The sequence below is a fragment of the Lynx canadensis genome, chromosome A1 (genome assembly GCF_007474595.2).
Source record: "Lynx canadensis isolate LIC74 chromosome A1, mLynCan4.pri.v2, whole genome shotgun sequence".
NCBI lineage: Eukaryota > Metazoa > Chordata > Mammalia > Carnivora > Felidae > Lynx > Lynx canadensis.
In genome coordinates, this window is record NC_044303.2 from 178,230,087 (window position 1) to 178,244,999 (window position 14,913).

The following is a 14,913-nucleotide window of genomic DNA, read 5'->3' on the forward strand; positions in this document are numbered from 1 at the left end:
GGGAAGGGGGTCATGGTGTCTCATTCCTCCCAGCCCCCTTGCAGAGGCAGCATGAGGCGAGTGATGGTTCCCAAACATCTCAGAGGAGGGCTGGACAGTTCCGGGGTCAAGGGCAGGTCAAAGGGACCATAGCCCAAGGTGCTAAGAGCGAGCGCTCCCATTCCTCACAGGTGTTCAAGCTCAAGCTCGCAGAACACACACCCATTTGCACACAGGAGCACCCACCCTCACCCCAGGCCGATTTCCAGCACCACCGGCAGCACCCAAATAACATTCCCTAGAGACTCCCCGCTCTCCAAGCACCTGAACCTGGGGCTGGTGAAGCAAGGCCATGGGGAGCAGCTACCCACGACCACTGGCATTTGCCGGCAAAAGTACTTTTGATTCACAGCTTCAGTTAGTGCCCCACAAAGGCTCTCAGGGGATACACTACTTACTGCAGCTCCATTTTACAGATGAGGAACCTGAAGGCCAGAAAGGCTCGGTGCCAGGTGCAAGATACACAGCCAGGACGCGGCAGAGCTGGGATCTGAACCTGAGGTCTCAGAGGGGCCCAGTTAGGGGGGCGGGGCCGGCACCTACCATACTTGTCCCCGTCCTCGCCGCGGGCACTGATCCTGCGGCCCAGGACCTGGATGTGCTTCCCGCTGGTCCGGCTGTAGAGCTGGTACAGCCGCAGCTGCTTACGGCTCACATCGTCCCGAGCCCGCGTCTGGTTCTCCACGTGGATGCGGAAGTCCACGTTCTCCTCGGCCGCCAGCACCTGGGCAGGGAAAGGGGCATCAGTGATCTACCTGGGAGGTCCTAGGTCCCCTGCAGATAGGAGCTGCGTTCACAGCAAAGAGCCAGAGCCCCCGTGTGCCGGCTCTGTATGAGGCCTTGGCCCAGACTCATACCTGCCCTGTTACCACCCCTGTTTCTTTTTTTTTTTTTTTTTAACGTTTATTTATTTTTGAGACACAGAGAGACAGAGCATGAACGGGGGAGGGGCAGAGAGAGAGGGAGACACAGAATCGGAAGCAGGCTCCAGGCTCTGAGCCATCAGCCCAGAGCCTGACACGGGGCTCGAACTCACGGGCTGTGAGATCGTGACCTGAGCCGAAGTCGGACGCTTAGCCAACTGAGCCACCCAGGCGCCCCACCACCCCTGTTTCACAGATGAGGCAACCAAGACTCGGAGAGGTGAGGCAAGTTGACCGAGGGGGCCCAGCCAGGAAGTGGCAAAGCTAAGAATCAGGCCTAGGTCTACGGGACAACAACACTTGCCATCTTTCCACCACAGCACCAAGTTAAAGGAAGCAGCATAGAGCATTTGACCTTGGCCACACCGACTCCTTCCCAGTAAAACAGCAGAGCGGAGCCCCGACCCCGACCACATTCCAGGGTGGCCATGAGGATAAAGCGAGCAAGTGGGGAGTAAAGTACCAACATGGACACGGAGATGGGAGAAGCGTGGGGGGCATATCACTGTCGTTTGGGTGCACGGCAGGGAAGGACAGAGGCTGCCAAATCACCCTGGGAAGGAATGGGCCAAAATCCACTGTCACTCTTCCCCAGGAGCCGGGGACTCTCCTCTCCATGTCCAGAGAGTCCTCATGCTCACCCACACTCGCCCAGCATCTGCCCACACCGCTGGCCGCTCTTGGAGAAGACTTCATTTTGCACCTCCCACCAAAAGTCCCCGTATCCCCAGAGGTTTAGTTCATGTCTGACCACATCCTCCAGGAAGCGGCCTCTGGCTATGCTGACATATAACTCTCCAGTCACTTCCTGAACATGGCCTCTCACCTGGACAACTTGCAGCCACCTCCTCGCCACCTCCTGTTCCCATTCTTGCCCCCTGGTAGTCTGTCTTCCACCAAACCCAGTCACTTAGTATAATCCTCCCTCTTCACACGCTCCAGAACTTCCATCACATCTCGACAAAGGTCCCCACCACAGCCTCAAGGTCCTTCATGATGAGCCCCCCGCCCCCGCCCCGCCGCCTTCATCTTTTACCACTCCCTCACCACCAGTTACACTGGCTGCCTTATTACGTTGCTGAGGATTCCAAACACAAAACATACCTGCCTCGGGGCCTTTGCACGTGCTTTTTCCTTGGTTTCAATATTCTTTCCCAGATTTATACATTCTGGCCCCTTTACTTCATTAGGGTCTCTGCTCAGTGTCACATCCTGAGACAGGCCTTCTTTGACTGTTTCTCTGAAGCAGCCCCCACTCCTCTGTCACTCTCCATCTCTCTATCATGCTTTGTTTTTTCTTTCTAACACTGACCAACCTGACATGACTTCTATTTATCTGGTTTTTGTCTGGCTCCCCCTGACTAGGCTGACAGCACCATGAAAGCTGGGGCTGTCTCTTGCTTGCTTGTTGCTATATCCCCAGCACGTAGCACGGTAGAAACTCAAATATTTATTGAATGCATGGATGAATAAACAAATGAACATTGAAAAGATGTGGAGTTCTGGCATTCCATTTAGTATTAAATTAGGTTTTCCTATGCTTTCCTTTCCTAAATGTACATCTGCCCCATTCCATCTGAACTGAATTATTCTTGAAGCCCGGACAGCGTTCTCGGTTTGTTCTGTGTGCCCATGAGGTCTGACACGATGTTAGGCATGCAGGACCCCATTCCCATGACAGTATGGCCCCACTCAGTCCAGGGCAGGGCTCCAGGGACCAGGGCTGCCCAAGCAACTGTCTCACCTCTCAACTGTGAGCTCCCAAGGGCAGGAACTGTGTTTTCCTCATCGCACACCCCGTGCCCGGCCCAGGGTCTCTGTCCCCAAGCTGACTTACATATGTCCTCTGACGCTGGCCTGGGCCCCACAAGCAATTCAGCAGGACCACAGTATTTAACCTTCACTATCATCCTCGGGGTGGAAGTATCATCCCACATTATAGGTGAGGAAACTGAGGCCCCAAAGCTAAACTGACAAGGTCACAGTACAGGCAACGGCAGAGTAAGCCCCAGTTATGGCCCCAAAGCCCTTCGTTCAGCCCCACTTGGCTGGGCCCCACTTGCCCCTCCGGCACGATCAGGAGGAGGTCCCAGATTCGAAACCCAGGGGTGCGCCACTCACTAGCTAAGAGACCCCAGGCAAGTCACTAACCCCTCTGTACTTCAGTTTCCTCACGTAGAAAACAAGAGGGATGACAGTGGCAACCACGTCACAGGCTGCCCTGCAGATGAAACACGGAAGTCTTAGAACAGGGCCCAGCACAGAGTACGCTCTCAGTAGGTGTGAGTGAGGGAACCCAAGGGGCATTAAGAGGCTCACCGTGAAGCCTCTCCGGAAACACCCTCAGATCACACTCCTTGTCCCTACACACAGGGCACTTCTCCTCGCAAATCACACTTTGGGAAGATGCTATTGTTTCCGGTCCTTCCAGACACCCCTGCAGCATGGGGATGCTTACCACCTCCATTTAACAGATCTAGAAACTGAGGCTTCGAGCCACATGGCCAGTGATGCAAGGCCCACCAAGGGTGCACGCCCTTTACTTCCTCTATTCTCCGTGGCCAGCCCCTGTCACCATTCACAGCCAGGCTCTGACGCCTGGGACCCACCCCCTTCCATATCCTGATGCTCAGGGAGGGAAGAGCTCCATCGGCCCCTGAGGTTCACACCTGGTGGGCGCATGTCCTGAAGACCCCCCCACCCACGGCCCTCAACCTTCCTGGTATGACTTCCTGAGGTAGCCCGGCCCTGTCCCCTCCCCCAAGGGCAGGCCTCCAGCCTCCTTCCCTGTCCTCCAACTCTCCTCCTGCTCACAGGAGACCTTATCGACCAGAGGTCAAACCAATCTCCTTACCCTGGGTCCCCAAGGGGAGCTGCCCTGCCCCAGAAGCCAGCCTCCCATTAACGATTTTCTCCCTGGCCCACTGGACAGAGGCAGTGTGGGTGACCCAGGGTCAGCAGGGGCTATCCGGTGGCCCTTCTCCAGGATGTGGGGGGAACAATCCATCTTGCCCAGCTTCCACCATTTAAGCCACGTTCTGTGGTCACATTCTTCCCAAGGGAGGTAGCAGGGGTGGGCCTCTGACACATACACAGAGTCCATCCTTCTGAAAAGGCAGTGAGAGGCCCCTGGGCTTCCTGGGCAAGACCTCTGGGGAGCCCCAGGCCTTTGCACAGGTCAGGCCCTCTGCCCAGGGTACCCTGCGCCCCTGCCCAGCTGACACCTGCCCTCAGGTGCCTCCTCTGGAAGCCTTTTCTGCTCCCCATCCTCCAGCTGGGTTAGGGCCTCTGGGCACTACAGTAATGGCTTAGTGTCCCCAGAGTTTAGCCTGTCCAGCTCATCCGGGGGTCTCCAGCTCTGGCCCCAGGAGGTGCCCAGCCAATGTGTGCTAAATGACTGTGGTGAGGATGAGGGAAACCTAGAGGCCAAAATCAGCCCCACCACTTACTACCCAGACAAGCAGAATGCCCAACAGAGTGGTGGCAAGGGGCGTCTGCAAAGCTATCAGCTGCTAGGCTTTCCTAGGCACTTCCTTCCAGGCACTATGCTCCGAAGCCCTCTGTGGTACCTCCTACAATTCCCTCAGCCACTCTTGGAGGTGGGCACCAGGTAGAGCTCACTTCGCAAAGGTCACTGGACCTCTGAGGCATCTCTCCAGGGCCACGGAGCCAGAACGCAGACAAGCGGGGCTCCTGCGTCTGCCTCGGGACCAATCTCTCCCTCCTCCTCTCCTGCTCATGGGGTAGCAGGCCGCTTGGCCCCGGTACCTAAGAGGGGGCCTGCCTTCCAGGCCTTTCCTAGAATAGTCAGAGCAGCTGTCTGCTGGCTAACGCCCCTCCAGGTACACAGTCGTCTGGGCTGTTGATGAGCTGCAGGGTGAACAAAACCAGACTGGCACAGCTCTCACAAGGTGAGCAGGGCTGGCACAGACAGGATGTGTCCTTAGGCACAGGAAGGCACCTTCTGTCACTCTGCCTTCCCCCCACCCCAAATTACCTTTTGGGTCGAAGCAGCTTTTCCCACAGCAGGATGGCATATAGAGGGGTCCCCATGCAGCCCAAGACTCCCAATTACCACCCCCCTGCCAGCCCCTTCCCTGCCCTGAGAGCTGGGCCTCCGGTGGAAATATTCACTCCCCCATCCAGGAATTGCACAGAGGCAACAATGGGCTGACAGGTTCACATCTCCCCGCACCGGGGTCCACTGAGGTCCCAGGCCTGGCACAGACAAGGTGTCTGGTGGGACAGAGCCCCCCGCCTTCGGCCTGGCCTGCAGTGGAGCCCAGCTCTCTAACGCACAAGGCGAGTTCGGTTCCTACCCCACACTCTGCCTGGCTCCCCACCGCCCACAGCACCCGCTCGGGGGCCTTTACAGTCTAGCCTCTCCTACCTTCCGAGCCTCCTCTCTCAGGCACCTGGGGTGAACCTTCCATGGGGTGATCTCAGTGCCAGCTTCCAGACATCAACCCAGGTCCCCTCCTTCTGGCGCATCCGTCAGCCACGACTGCTCCCTCTGGCTGAAGATCTCGGCCTCATGGACCCACTCATGCTCTGAAGACACGTGTGGGGGCTTCCTATATCTCCCCACCTTTCACAGACATGGTCACACATCACTTATGTACACACACAGCACGAGTGAGCACACACCACATGCAGTCAACAACAAAATGACTCGCACTAACTGACGTCTGGGGTCACCTGGCTCCACCCTGAATCACCACTCGGTTTGGTATCTTTTTTTTTTTTTAAGTTTATTTTTTTGGCGGGGGAAGGGGCAAAGAGAAAGGGAGAGAGAGAGAATCCCAAGCAGGCTCCTCACCGCAGAGCCTGACACAGGGCTTTAACTTACAAACCGTGAGTCACGACCTGAGCTGCGACCAAGAGTCAGACGCTTAACTGACCGAGCCATCCAGGCGCCCCAGTTTGATTTCTTTAACCCCTCAGTTTTCTCACTAGCAGAATGGGGATTGTTCGTAATATCTATCTCAGGAGCGCCTGGGTGGCTCAGTTGGTTGAATGTCCAACTTCAGCTCAGGTCATGGTCTCCCAGTTCCTGGGTTCGAGCCCCGCATCGGGCTCACCGCTGTCAGCACAGAGCCTGCTTCAGATCCTCTGCCCTCCTCACTCTCTCGCTCTCTCTGCCACTCCCCTGCTTGCGTGCATGCTCTTTCTCTCTCTCAAAAATAAACATTAAAAAAAAAATCTATCTCAGAGAAAAAGACAACACAGCCACAACTTTTTTCTTTTTCTTTTCTCTTGTATTTTGTTTTCTGAACAGCCACGCCACGACTTACTGAGCGCTTCCCTCTGTGCTAAGAATCACTTTAGGTAAACTATCTTATGTGATTCCCAGGGCGGGCCTATGAGTTCTATAATTATCGTACCCACTTTACAGATGAGGGAACTGAGGCTTAGAGAGGTTACATCGCTTGTCCAAAGACACTCACTACTGAGAAAAGGAATCCAGATTCAAATCCATCTCAGTCTAGAGCTCAAGCTCTCCACCCCTTCACCCTTGCCTGCTTTCACTCTCTCCTCTCTCCACCCCCGCCTCTACCTCTATTCAGGATGGCAACTGGTTCTGGCCACAAGCCATGGCTGGGGCAGGGATTGGGGCAGGGATTAAACATGAAAGGGCTCAAGGCCTTGAGCTCACTCCCCCTACTCAAGAGGAGGATGGGGTCACACTGCCCCCTCCCGCCCAGGTCCCCATCCTTGAGGCCTCATACAATCCATGCCCCTGTCTCCAGGCAGCCTGCCCAGAAAGGGAGGGTCTCCCCGTCCCAGGAGGGGCAGCCCACAGACTTCCGGCCACATTCCACCACCGCCTGCCTCCTCCTCCAGCAGCAATGTTGCCAGCCCTGCTGAGGGCGTTCAGAGTTTCTCCAAAGTCTCAATTCCCCCCTCCAGGAGTGGTCCCGGGTAAAGTCAGCCCTGCTCTCCGTCCCAAAATGCAGCTCCCCACAAACTCTTCCTAGAGAGCGGGCCTGGACTCAGGCCCAGGAGTGGCTGCCAGCCCCAGTGCTCTGTGGCTTCTTATTATTCGTGAGGGAGAAACTAACACTGGCTCCCACTTGCTAGGTACTTGCTTTGTGCTGGGGCCTGAGCTGAGCACTTTGCAAGCAAGGTCTCCTTCCTCCTCACACAATCTGGGCTGGTCAGAATGATTCCCGTCCCTGTGACAAAGGGAGACACAGACAGGCCAAGGGACTCATCCACGTTGCACACAAAACGACAGAGCTAAGATCTGAACCCATCTCTGGCTCTAGAGCCCATGGATTTTCCCCAGCCGGCATCTGTAGGTGGAAAAGGGAGGAGGAAGGTGGAGCCCACCTCTGGATCTGAGTTTGGCTCAGGTTCACGCTCCCACCACCCCCTTCAGCCCCAGGCTTTCCCCCTCTATCCTGTCACAGTCCCTACACCCAACCCAGCCAGAACGGTGATGTTGGTGATGTTGTAAAGGGCCCTTCCCCACCCCCAGTCTGTCCATTAAGCTCCCAGGGCTACCAAGGTATTGATTGGCAGGGCTAAGCCATCAGCATGGGAGGGAGGTGCTGCCACCCAACGTGGCTGACTAGAAGCCCCTCTCCCCACACATCAGCCTTCTCCATACAGATCGTCAATACGAGTACCTCTGGTGGTCAACCCTGGAGCCAGCTTGGGGAAGGAGACAGGACCCCTAAAGACCCACATTCCCTTCTTTTATTTATTTTCCCCTCTCCTTCAAACCCTGTTTCACTTCCCTGTCCCTTAAAGCATGTGGGTGGGGAGAGTGGTCATGCATACCGACCAGAAACAAGCCCTTTATTCTGGCATTCAATGCCTACCATGGCCTTTTACATCACCCCTCTTCCTAAACTTGGTGCTCCAACAGGCTTAGAGTCCCCTGAGCATATCAGGCTGTTCCCTGTTTCCATCTAGAGATATTCCATGTGCCTGCAATGGCTTTTACACACACACACACACACACACACACACACACACACACACACACTCATTCACTCACTCACACATGTACACACAGGTTCACACCATCTTCACCTGCCTTATTCTTAATCTAAGATTCAAACAGGGCATCTTCTCTGGCCAGATCCTCTTCCCCCAGTCTGGTTTCATGGCCCTTCACCAGGGTACCCATGGCACCCTGGAGCCCATGTCCCCCTGCAGCCCATGTCCCCCTGCACAGACCCCTCTGATTTCTCTCAAGTCCCCAAGGGCTGGGATAGGTCCTGAGTCTCCTTGCCCCATGCCTGGTGCCAGAAGGAACCTGCCCTAGAGAAGCTATGGCCCCTCCACTCACTTACTCAACATTCATCCCGCATGCCAGGTCTGTGCGATGTGCCGTAGGGCCCTCGGGATGGGTCCAGCCTCCCTTGACTTCCAGGAACAGGCCTCTAGACGCACCAACGTCAAATGCCCAGCTGCAGCGCATATTACTTAACATTTACAGTGATCCAGGTGCTGTGCCCCCGGGTGATCACAATTCACCCTCGCAGCAACCCCAAGAGGGAGGTTCTACCCTGACACCCACAACAAAGATGAGCCACCGTGAAGCCGAGCAATTTGCTCAATCTGAGACTACCAAGGGGCCAAGGCGGGGTGTGATCTGGTGGGCCAGATCCAGAGCCTGAGCTCCTATGCATCCCTGTGAGCATCACGGAGAACACACTGGGGCCTGTGACAGTGACAAAGTGCAAAGAGGTTCCAAGGCAGAGGTGGAATGGGGATGAGGGAGGTAAATAAAGCTGCCCAAAGCATCGGCCCAAAGTCTCTGCACAGGGAACACTTTGAGGAAAAAACTGAAGCCTTGGATGCCTTCTTGGCATTCTCTTTAAAACCCAGTCCAAGGCCACCCAGGCAGCGGATGTCCCATAAATGTTTGCTGATCGCTACTGAGGCACAGCACCATAACTGAGTACCTACTGCATACTTGGCCTAAGACATGATTCCAATTACACCTTTGGGGAGTGGTATTATCATCCCTATATCTCGTGTGATGAGGAGGCAGAGACTCAGAGAGGTTAAGGATCTTGCCCAAGGCCACACAGCCTGGGAGTGGTGCAATGAGGATTAAATGCAGGCCTAAGTCCAAAGCCTGTGCTCTCAACTTGGACAAGAGGAGCCCGGAAGTCACCGACGCAAGGAGTATGTCCCTCCTAGCCTTGCCCAGCACGCTGCAGCACGGTACCCACCTAACGCACACACAGAGCATGTAACTGATTTAACGAGTACCGTTACACATTATTGAGTGCCAGCTAGCTACTCTGTGTGCATTAGCCCATTTAGTCCCCACAATAACCCTTAAGAACTAGGTATCTCTCACAGCCCCCACTTTACAGATGGGGAAAACCGAGGTGCAAATTGTTGAAGGTTAAGAAATTTGCCCAGCAGCACACGATTCAAACCGAGGTCTCTCCTGTGCCAAAGCCCATGTGTTCAAACTCCACGGAAGTCATCTACCTCACGTCACTGATACCCAGGTGGGTAAACTGAGGCCCAGGGAGGGAGGCCATTCAGTGAGCCAGTGACAAATCCAGGACTGATCCCAGGGGTCCTGAGAGTGTTTCTGCTCTGTGGCCCACAGGAGGCTTGTCCTTGGCCCCATCTTTGGCACCAGAGCATTTTAAATGGCCCATGGGCGTGACGCCATTTAGATGTCAGAGCAATGAACAAACACCTCCCAGCCCCTACCAGCAAGCCTGATTAAAGCCTGAGGGGCCCGCTGACCCACCAACATTTCAGAACAAGTCCCCAGACTCAGGCCTAAAGTGGAGACAACAGGCCTCTGCCCTTTCTGAGGCCCGGTGGCTATCGCCCAGCCCAGGCCACCCTGACAAGGCCCTTAGCACTACCGTTGTATCCCTGGCATACAGGGTCCCTGTATCCCTGGCAGTGTTCTGCCAGTCTGCGAGTGGGGGCAACTGGACCCGGTAAGAAATGCAGAGCACACAGAGGTGAACCAGAAAGTCCCCGCCCTCAGAAAGGAAACAATCCACATCTCCCCTCTCCTGGCCACCAGGAGGAGACAGTGCCCTGGGGAAGGGGAGCTTACCACCCTGACAGGGGCGTGGGGGCCAGGGAGCCCTCCCCAAACAAGAGGCATTAGGGCTAGAGCCCTGGACAGAGGACCAGGCTCCACACTGGCCCCTGCTCTCACCCTTAGGAAGCAGGGACCGCTTTGTTGGTTGTTTTCTTCCCATTCTACACATGCCAAAGCTGAGACCTGAGAGGTTAAGAAACTTGCCGAGGTCATACAGCAAAGGTAAGGCAGTGCGACAACAGGGAGCCAGGCTAGCGGACTCCAGAGCCCTTAGGCTGCCGTTTAATAAGCCTGGGGCCCAGAGCCAGGTGACCCAGAGTCGAAGCCAGCTCTGCCTCTGTCCTGCTCAGTGGACAGAGGCAGGTTATTTCATGCTTCTGGGCCGCACTTCCTTGTCTGTAGAATTCCCTAGTGCCAGGCTGGTTGTGAGGCTTAGCCTCTGTGATGTGAGAAAGTGCCTGCCTGTCACATAGCGACCCTTTCAGTCCAGAACATTCTAGGAAAATCAGGCTCTGCAGACTCTGAGTCAGATGCCTTCCATCGGAGACACCTACCCGGGCTCTGACCATCTGGTATGACGGAGACCCATCAGGAGAATCCCAGGGGAATCTCTCACTGAGGAACCCTAGCATGCCTCTTGGAACTCTCCTTTCCCACCAGTATTCTTTCTGAATAATTTTGGTATTCTTTCTGAAAAAGTCTGTCTGGTGTCGGGGAAAGCATACAGAATCTTGAATCCAGAGTCTTGACTCTTGGCATTGGCCTTGAACAAATCCCCTTCCCACTCTTTGCCTCAATTTCTCCAACTGTCAAGTAGAAATGCTACCCCTCCTACTTCAGGAGGAAGAATGGTAGGAAGAAGGAAACAAGCTTCCTGATGCAAGAGCCTTAGAGTTTTCCTGGGCTGGATATGCCAGCCTCCCTGCACTTCTCAGGAGGCAGGATTAAAGGAACTCAGGTTTATCTGGCACTCTCCCCTCTAGCCTGGGTGCATCTTGAGGCCAGAAACTGACTTGGGTTGTTCCCAGGGCTGGCAAGAAGCAGGTTTCCAGCAAGTGTTTGTTGAATGAATACCTGACCGGATGGACAGAGGGATGACATTGCTGCCTTAAGAAATCAAATGTGCTACCCAATAGGATAGCTTCCCATCATCCTCACGTCCCAAAGGAGTCTGTCTCTGGCTTTCCTATTGTAGCCAACTAGAAGAAAGGTTCAAATCCTCACTGAGGAAGCCAGGTGTGGGGGGTGGTCAGGCCAAGAGGGGGCGTGGAAGGAAACTTCAAAACTTGAACACATCATGCGGTGAGGGAGGAAGTGGAGCTCTGGGAGTGACAAGGGCTGGGTGGCAGAAACCCCCCTTTCCAGGCTCGCCTCAAGCCTGGCCTGTCTGGGGAAGGCCAGGACCTAGCCGAGCCTGGCGGTAGGAACAATGTCAGGCAGGTGCCGGCCAAGCTGCGTGAAAAGCCCAGCCCGGTGTCATTGTCAGCGCTCAGCCAAGTGCAGAAAAGCAATTTACTGGTCACGCCGCCTGCTCCCCTCGGAAATTTTTAAAATTCTTCCGATTTGAGCTATCCGTGGTGTCCCAAGTCGTATGGAGAAGGGATTTTATTAAATTCCCAGCTTCCCGCTTCCTGGGGTGGCCAGCAGGGGGGAGGGGGCAGGGCGGGGCTCACCACATGGTTGGTTGGGGGGGAGCGAGGGGGAGGGCAGTGTCTGGCATTGACTGTGCTGTCTCGAAAATGTGGCTAGAGATGGGGGCTGATGACTGATGGCTGGGGAGAAGGGAGGAGCCCAGAAACTCTAATGCTAAGACTGGAGCAGTCCCCCAAAACATAGAGGTGGGGGAAGGGAAGGGCATAGGCGTGTCCATTTCCCAGCAGAACAACATACCCTCCTGGGTAGGTGAGAGTTTCCAAACCCTTCTCCACACTTAGCATGTATCACTTCAGCCTCGAAGCCACCCATCTCCCAAATGATGAAGCTAACACTCACAGGGGTCTACAAAGGAGGAAGGAGGAAGCTGGGACTCGGGTCCAGTCTGCCAGATTGTAAAGCCCTGAGCCCTTCCCACCATGCAGGAAGGCCTCCCCTGGCCCCAAGGGAGCTCTCGCCACCCCTGCTAAGTGCACCCCGCCAGCGAAGTAGCTGCTCTCCCAACACCGCCTCAGCAGGCAGCGGACCTCAGCTCCCAGCAACTACCACTCCCACCCCTCATCTCTACCTCTCACGGCCACTCCACCTTTGTCCCTAAAGCATGAGTGGGGACATAAGCCTGCCGTTTCTTTATTGTTTGGGAATCATAGGTGCTTTTGAAAATCCATGGAGAGCTGAGAGTCCTCTCGAAGATGTGAGCGCATCTGAGCACCATTTTGGTGCAACGTTTCAGGGGCCTGCCTCCTCCATAATCCCGTCCTTAGATACTCTCTGGGTGCATGGACCATGGGTTAACTACATCAGCCTGGTGGCAGTTCGGATGGGGAAAGGCTGCCAAGAAAGGAAGAGGGAAGAGAGCGGGGAGAGGAGGCGCCATCACCTGCTTGAAGCCCTAACCCAGGTGTCCCACCCAGCTCTTTCCTAAGAAGCTAGCTCTAGCTCTGGCCAGGAGGTGGAGGTGGGATGCAGAGTCCAGGTTCCCTCCCTCACGCTTCCCCAGAGAATACAAAGACCATACTGCAAACCCTCCTGGGCCCTGCTTTAAGGACCAAGGGGCAGCCAGGACCAGGAGGGCAACCAAGTCCACAGCCATTCCCTGCCTCCAACGCCCATTTCATCACGGCCGCATTCCCAGGTGCAGCACTTAGGGAAAAGAGCTCCCATCCAGGTAAGACAAACAGATCCCCTGGAGTGACCCTGGGACCTGCCCTCTGCTTGGAGACTCAGCTGTAAACCAGGCAGGCCATGCCTGGCACTGGCTCTCTGACACCAGCCATTCCCACCCCTGCCCCCGCCATCATAGGGTCACATCTGCTTTGGCAAACAGCCAGTTTTAAGTTACTGACTCCAGTTATATTGATTCAAGGAATCACTGGGGACCCCGGCCTGACTAACAGGAGGAGAGAACCCATCAGTCTGTCTGTCCGTCCACCCATCCATCCATCCATCCTTATAGCCTCCCGCCCCAATTAGCTGTCCCAAGCCCAGTGTCCATCCTGACGCTGAGTCCTCTCCCAGGAGTGGAAGGCGAGGTAAACAGACCCGCCACCACACCAAACACTGAGAGAGGCTGCTTGAGTCTCAGCAGCACTCAACACTCACAACACTCCTTATGCCGTAAAGCTGGGAGAGCCACCATTTTCCCTGCTCGAGGGTCTTTTGGGGGCACCTCTGGAACCCCAAAAGCTAAAACCTGAGCATCTTCTCTAACCCTGCAGACACCTGCCTTCAACCCAGGGGGTAAGGGGCAGTAATCTCTTTTGGCCCCTATCCAGCTCCTCCTAGGGCCCCTCCCTTGCAGCTCTAAGTGGGTGGGGGGCTAGGGCAGCTGGCACTTCCTATTCCCTTTCCCTTTGCCGCACCCCCCCCAAACCATGCTGAGGCAGCCCTGGTCTGGTTCTAATCGGGGCTGAAGTCGCTCCCTCCTTCCCTCTTCTCTTTCTCTGCCCCCCCCCCCGCTTTTCCTTCATTTCCACAGCTTTGGAAGCCAGCGCGTTCCAACTGTCTGCGTGCCAAGACCTTCCCGAGTCTGAAAGCTGCTGAAGTAACAGATCAGATTTTAGCAAGTGCTTTCCAGGCTGAGCGCCAAGCCCTCTTCTGATTCACAGGGAGCGAGCAAGCGAGCGGGGAGCAAGGCGGGGAACAAGCCGAGGGCCACACCACCTTGGGCAAGGGTGTGCAGAACGTGGCCAGTTCCGTAGCGGCTTCAAGGGCAATGGCCCCTCAGTCCAATAGCCCGTCTCTGCTACCTCTCACCGAGTCTCCTAGCGCTCACTCGCGTGCTCTCTCTCTCTCTCTCTCTCTCTCTCTCCCTCTCTCTCTCCTGCAAACGCCTTTGAAACCACAGAGTAATTTACAACTGAAGCTTTCTCCCTGGACTCAAAATCCATTCGGCTGAAAGGAGCTTTTTTGTTTGGAAGAGCGAGCGGAGATATTAAGGAACGGTTGGCAGGAAAAATGCCCAGGTCCCAACTCCTCGCCGATTGTGGGCAGGGGGGCTTGAAGCAGGGCACATTGCAGCGGGTGAGTCCGCTGGTTCCGGGGATCTCTTCCCAGCCGAGGCCGACAGGGGCCGCGCCAGCCTGAGCCCGGCAGCACAGCCCCTTGCCCTTGGCTGGTCCCCCGCCGGCGCAGGGCGCGCGCGGAGCCGCCCTTTGGCGCCCTGGGAACAGGTGCACTGGGCTCGGCGCCCAGTAGGGGTGGGGCACAAGGAGGGGGCGCGGCCCGGGGAAGGGGGGTCGACCTGTACCGAGAGGCAGGGGCAGGGGGAGGTCAGAGTCAGGATCCCACATACCTGTACCTGGAAGCACAGCAGCAGGAAGTGTAAACACCTGCGGGAGAGAGATGGAGAGGTGGTCAGTGGGACTTGAGGGAGGGGGGCGCGCGGACAGACAGACCGATACGCAGTCGGAAAGTCAGACGAACGGCCGGGCGGGCAGACAGAGTCACAGGCACACGGACAGACGGCAAGGCAGGGTAGGCAGCCCCGCGCGCGGGCGCTTACAGGCAAGTGCAGGCGGAGGGCGCTGAATACATCGCTGGGCGGGGGGGAGGCGGCGGCTCCTAGCCCAGCCTGCACATGTCCGCTCCGCGCGGCCGGGACCGGGCGCCTCCGCCGCCGCCGCCGCCGCCGCCGCCGCTGCTGCTGCTCCCTCCTCGCCGGCTGCTGCTGCTGCAGACTCTGCTGCTCCGGGGCGCTCCGCGGCGCGCCCTGCGGCATCAGCGCCCCGCGCGGCTCCTCCCGAGCGCTGCGCCCTC

The 14,913-nt window shown here is 56.3% G+C and overlaps 1 protein-coding gene across 1 annotated transcript in view; it reads right to left on the minus strand.

The window, feature by feature from the left end:
- Positions 1–14,691, minus strand: part of FGF18 (fibroblast growth factor 18) — a 31,699-nt gene extending 17,008 nt beyond the window's left edge. Inside the window, exons 1-3 of the mRNA XM_030305367.2 lie at positions 14,660–14,691; positions 14,450–14,486; positions 583–763 (exon numbers count right to left, since the gene is read on the minus strand). Coding sequence (XP_030161227.1) covers positions 583–763; positions 14,450–14,486; positions 14,660–14,691 — 250 coding nt within the window. The remainder of the gene's footprint in view (positions 1–582; positions 764–14,449; positions 14,487–14,659) is intronic.
- Between the last annotated feature and the right edge of the window lie 222 nt (positions 14,692–14,913).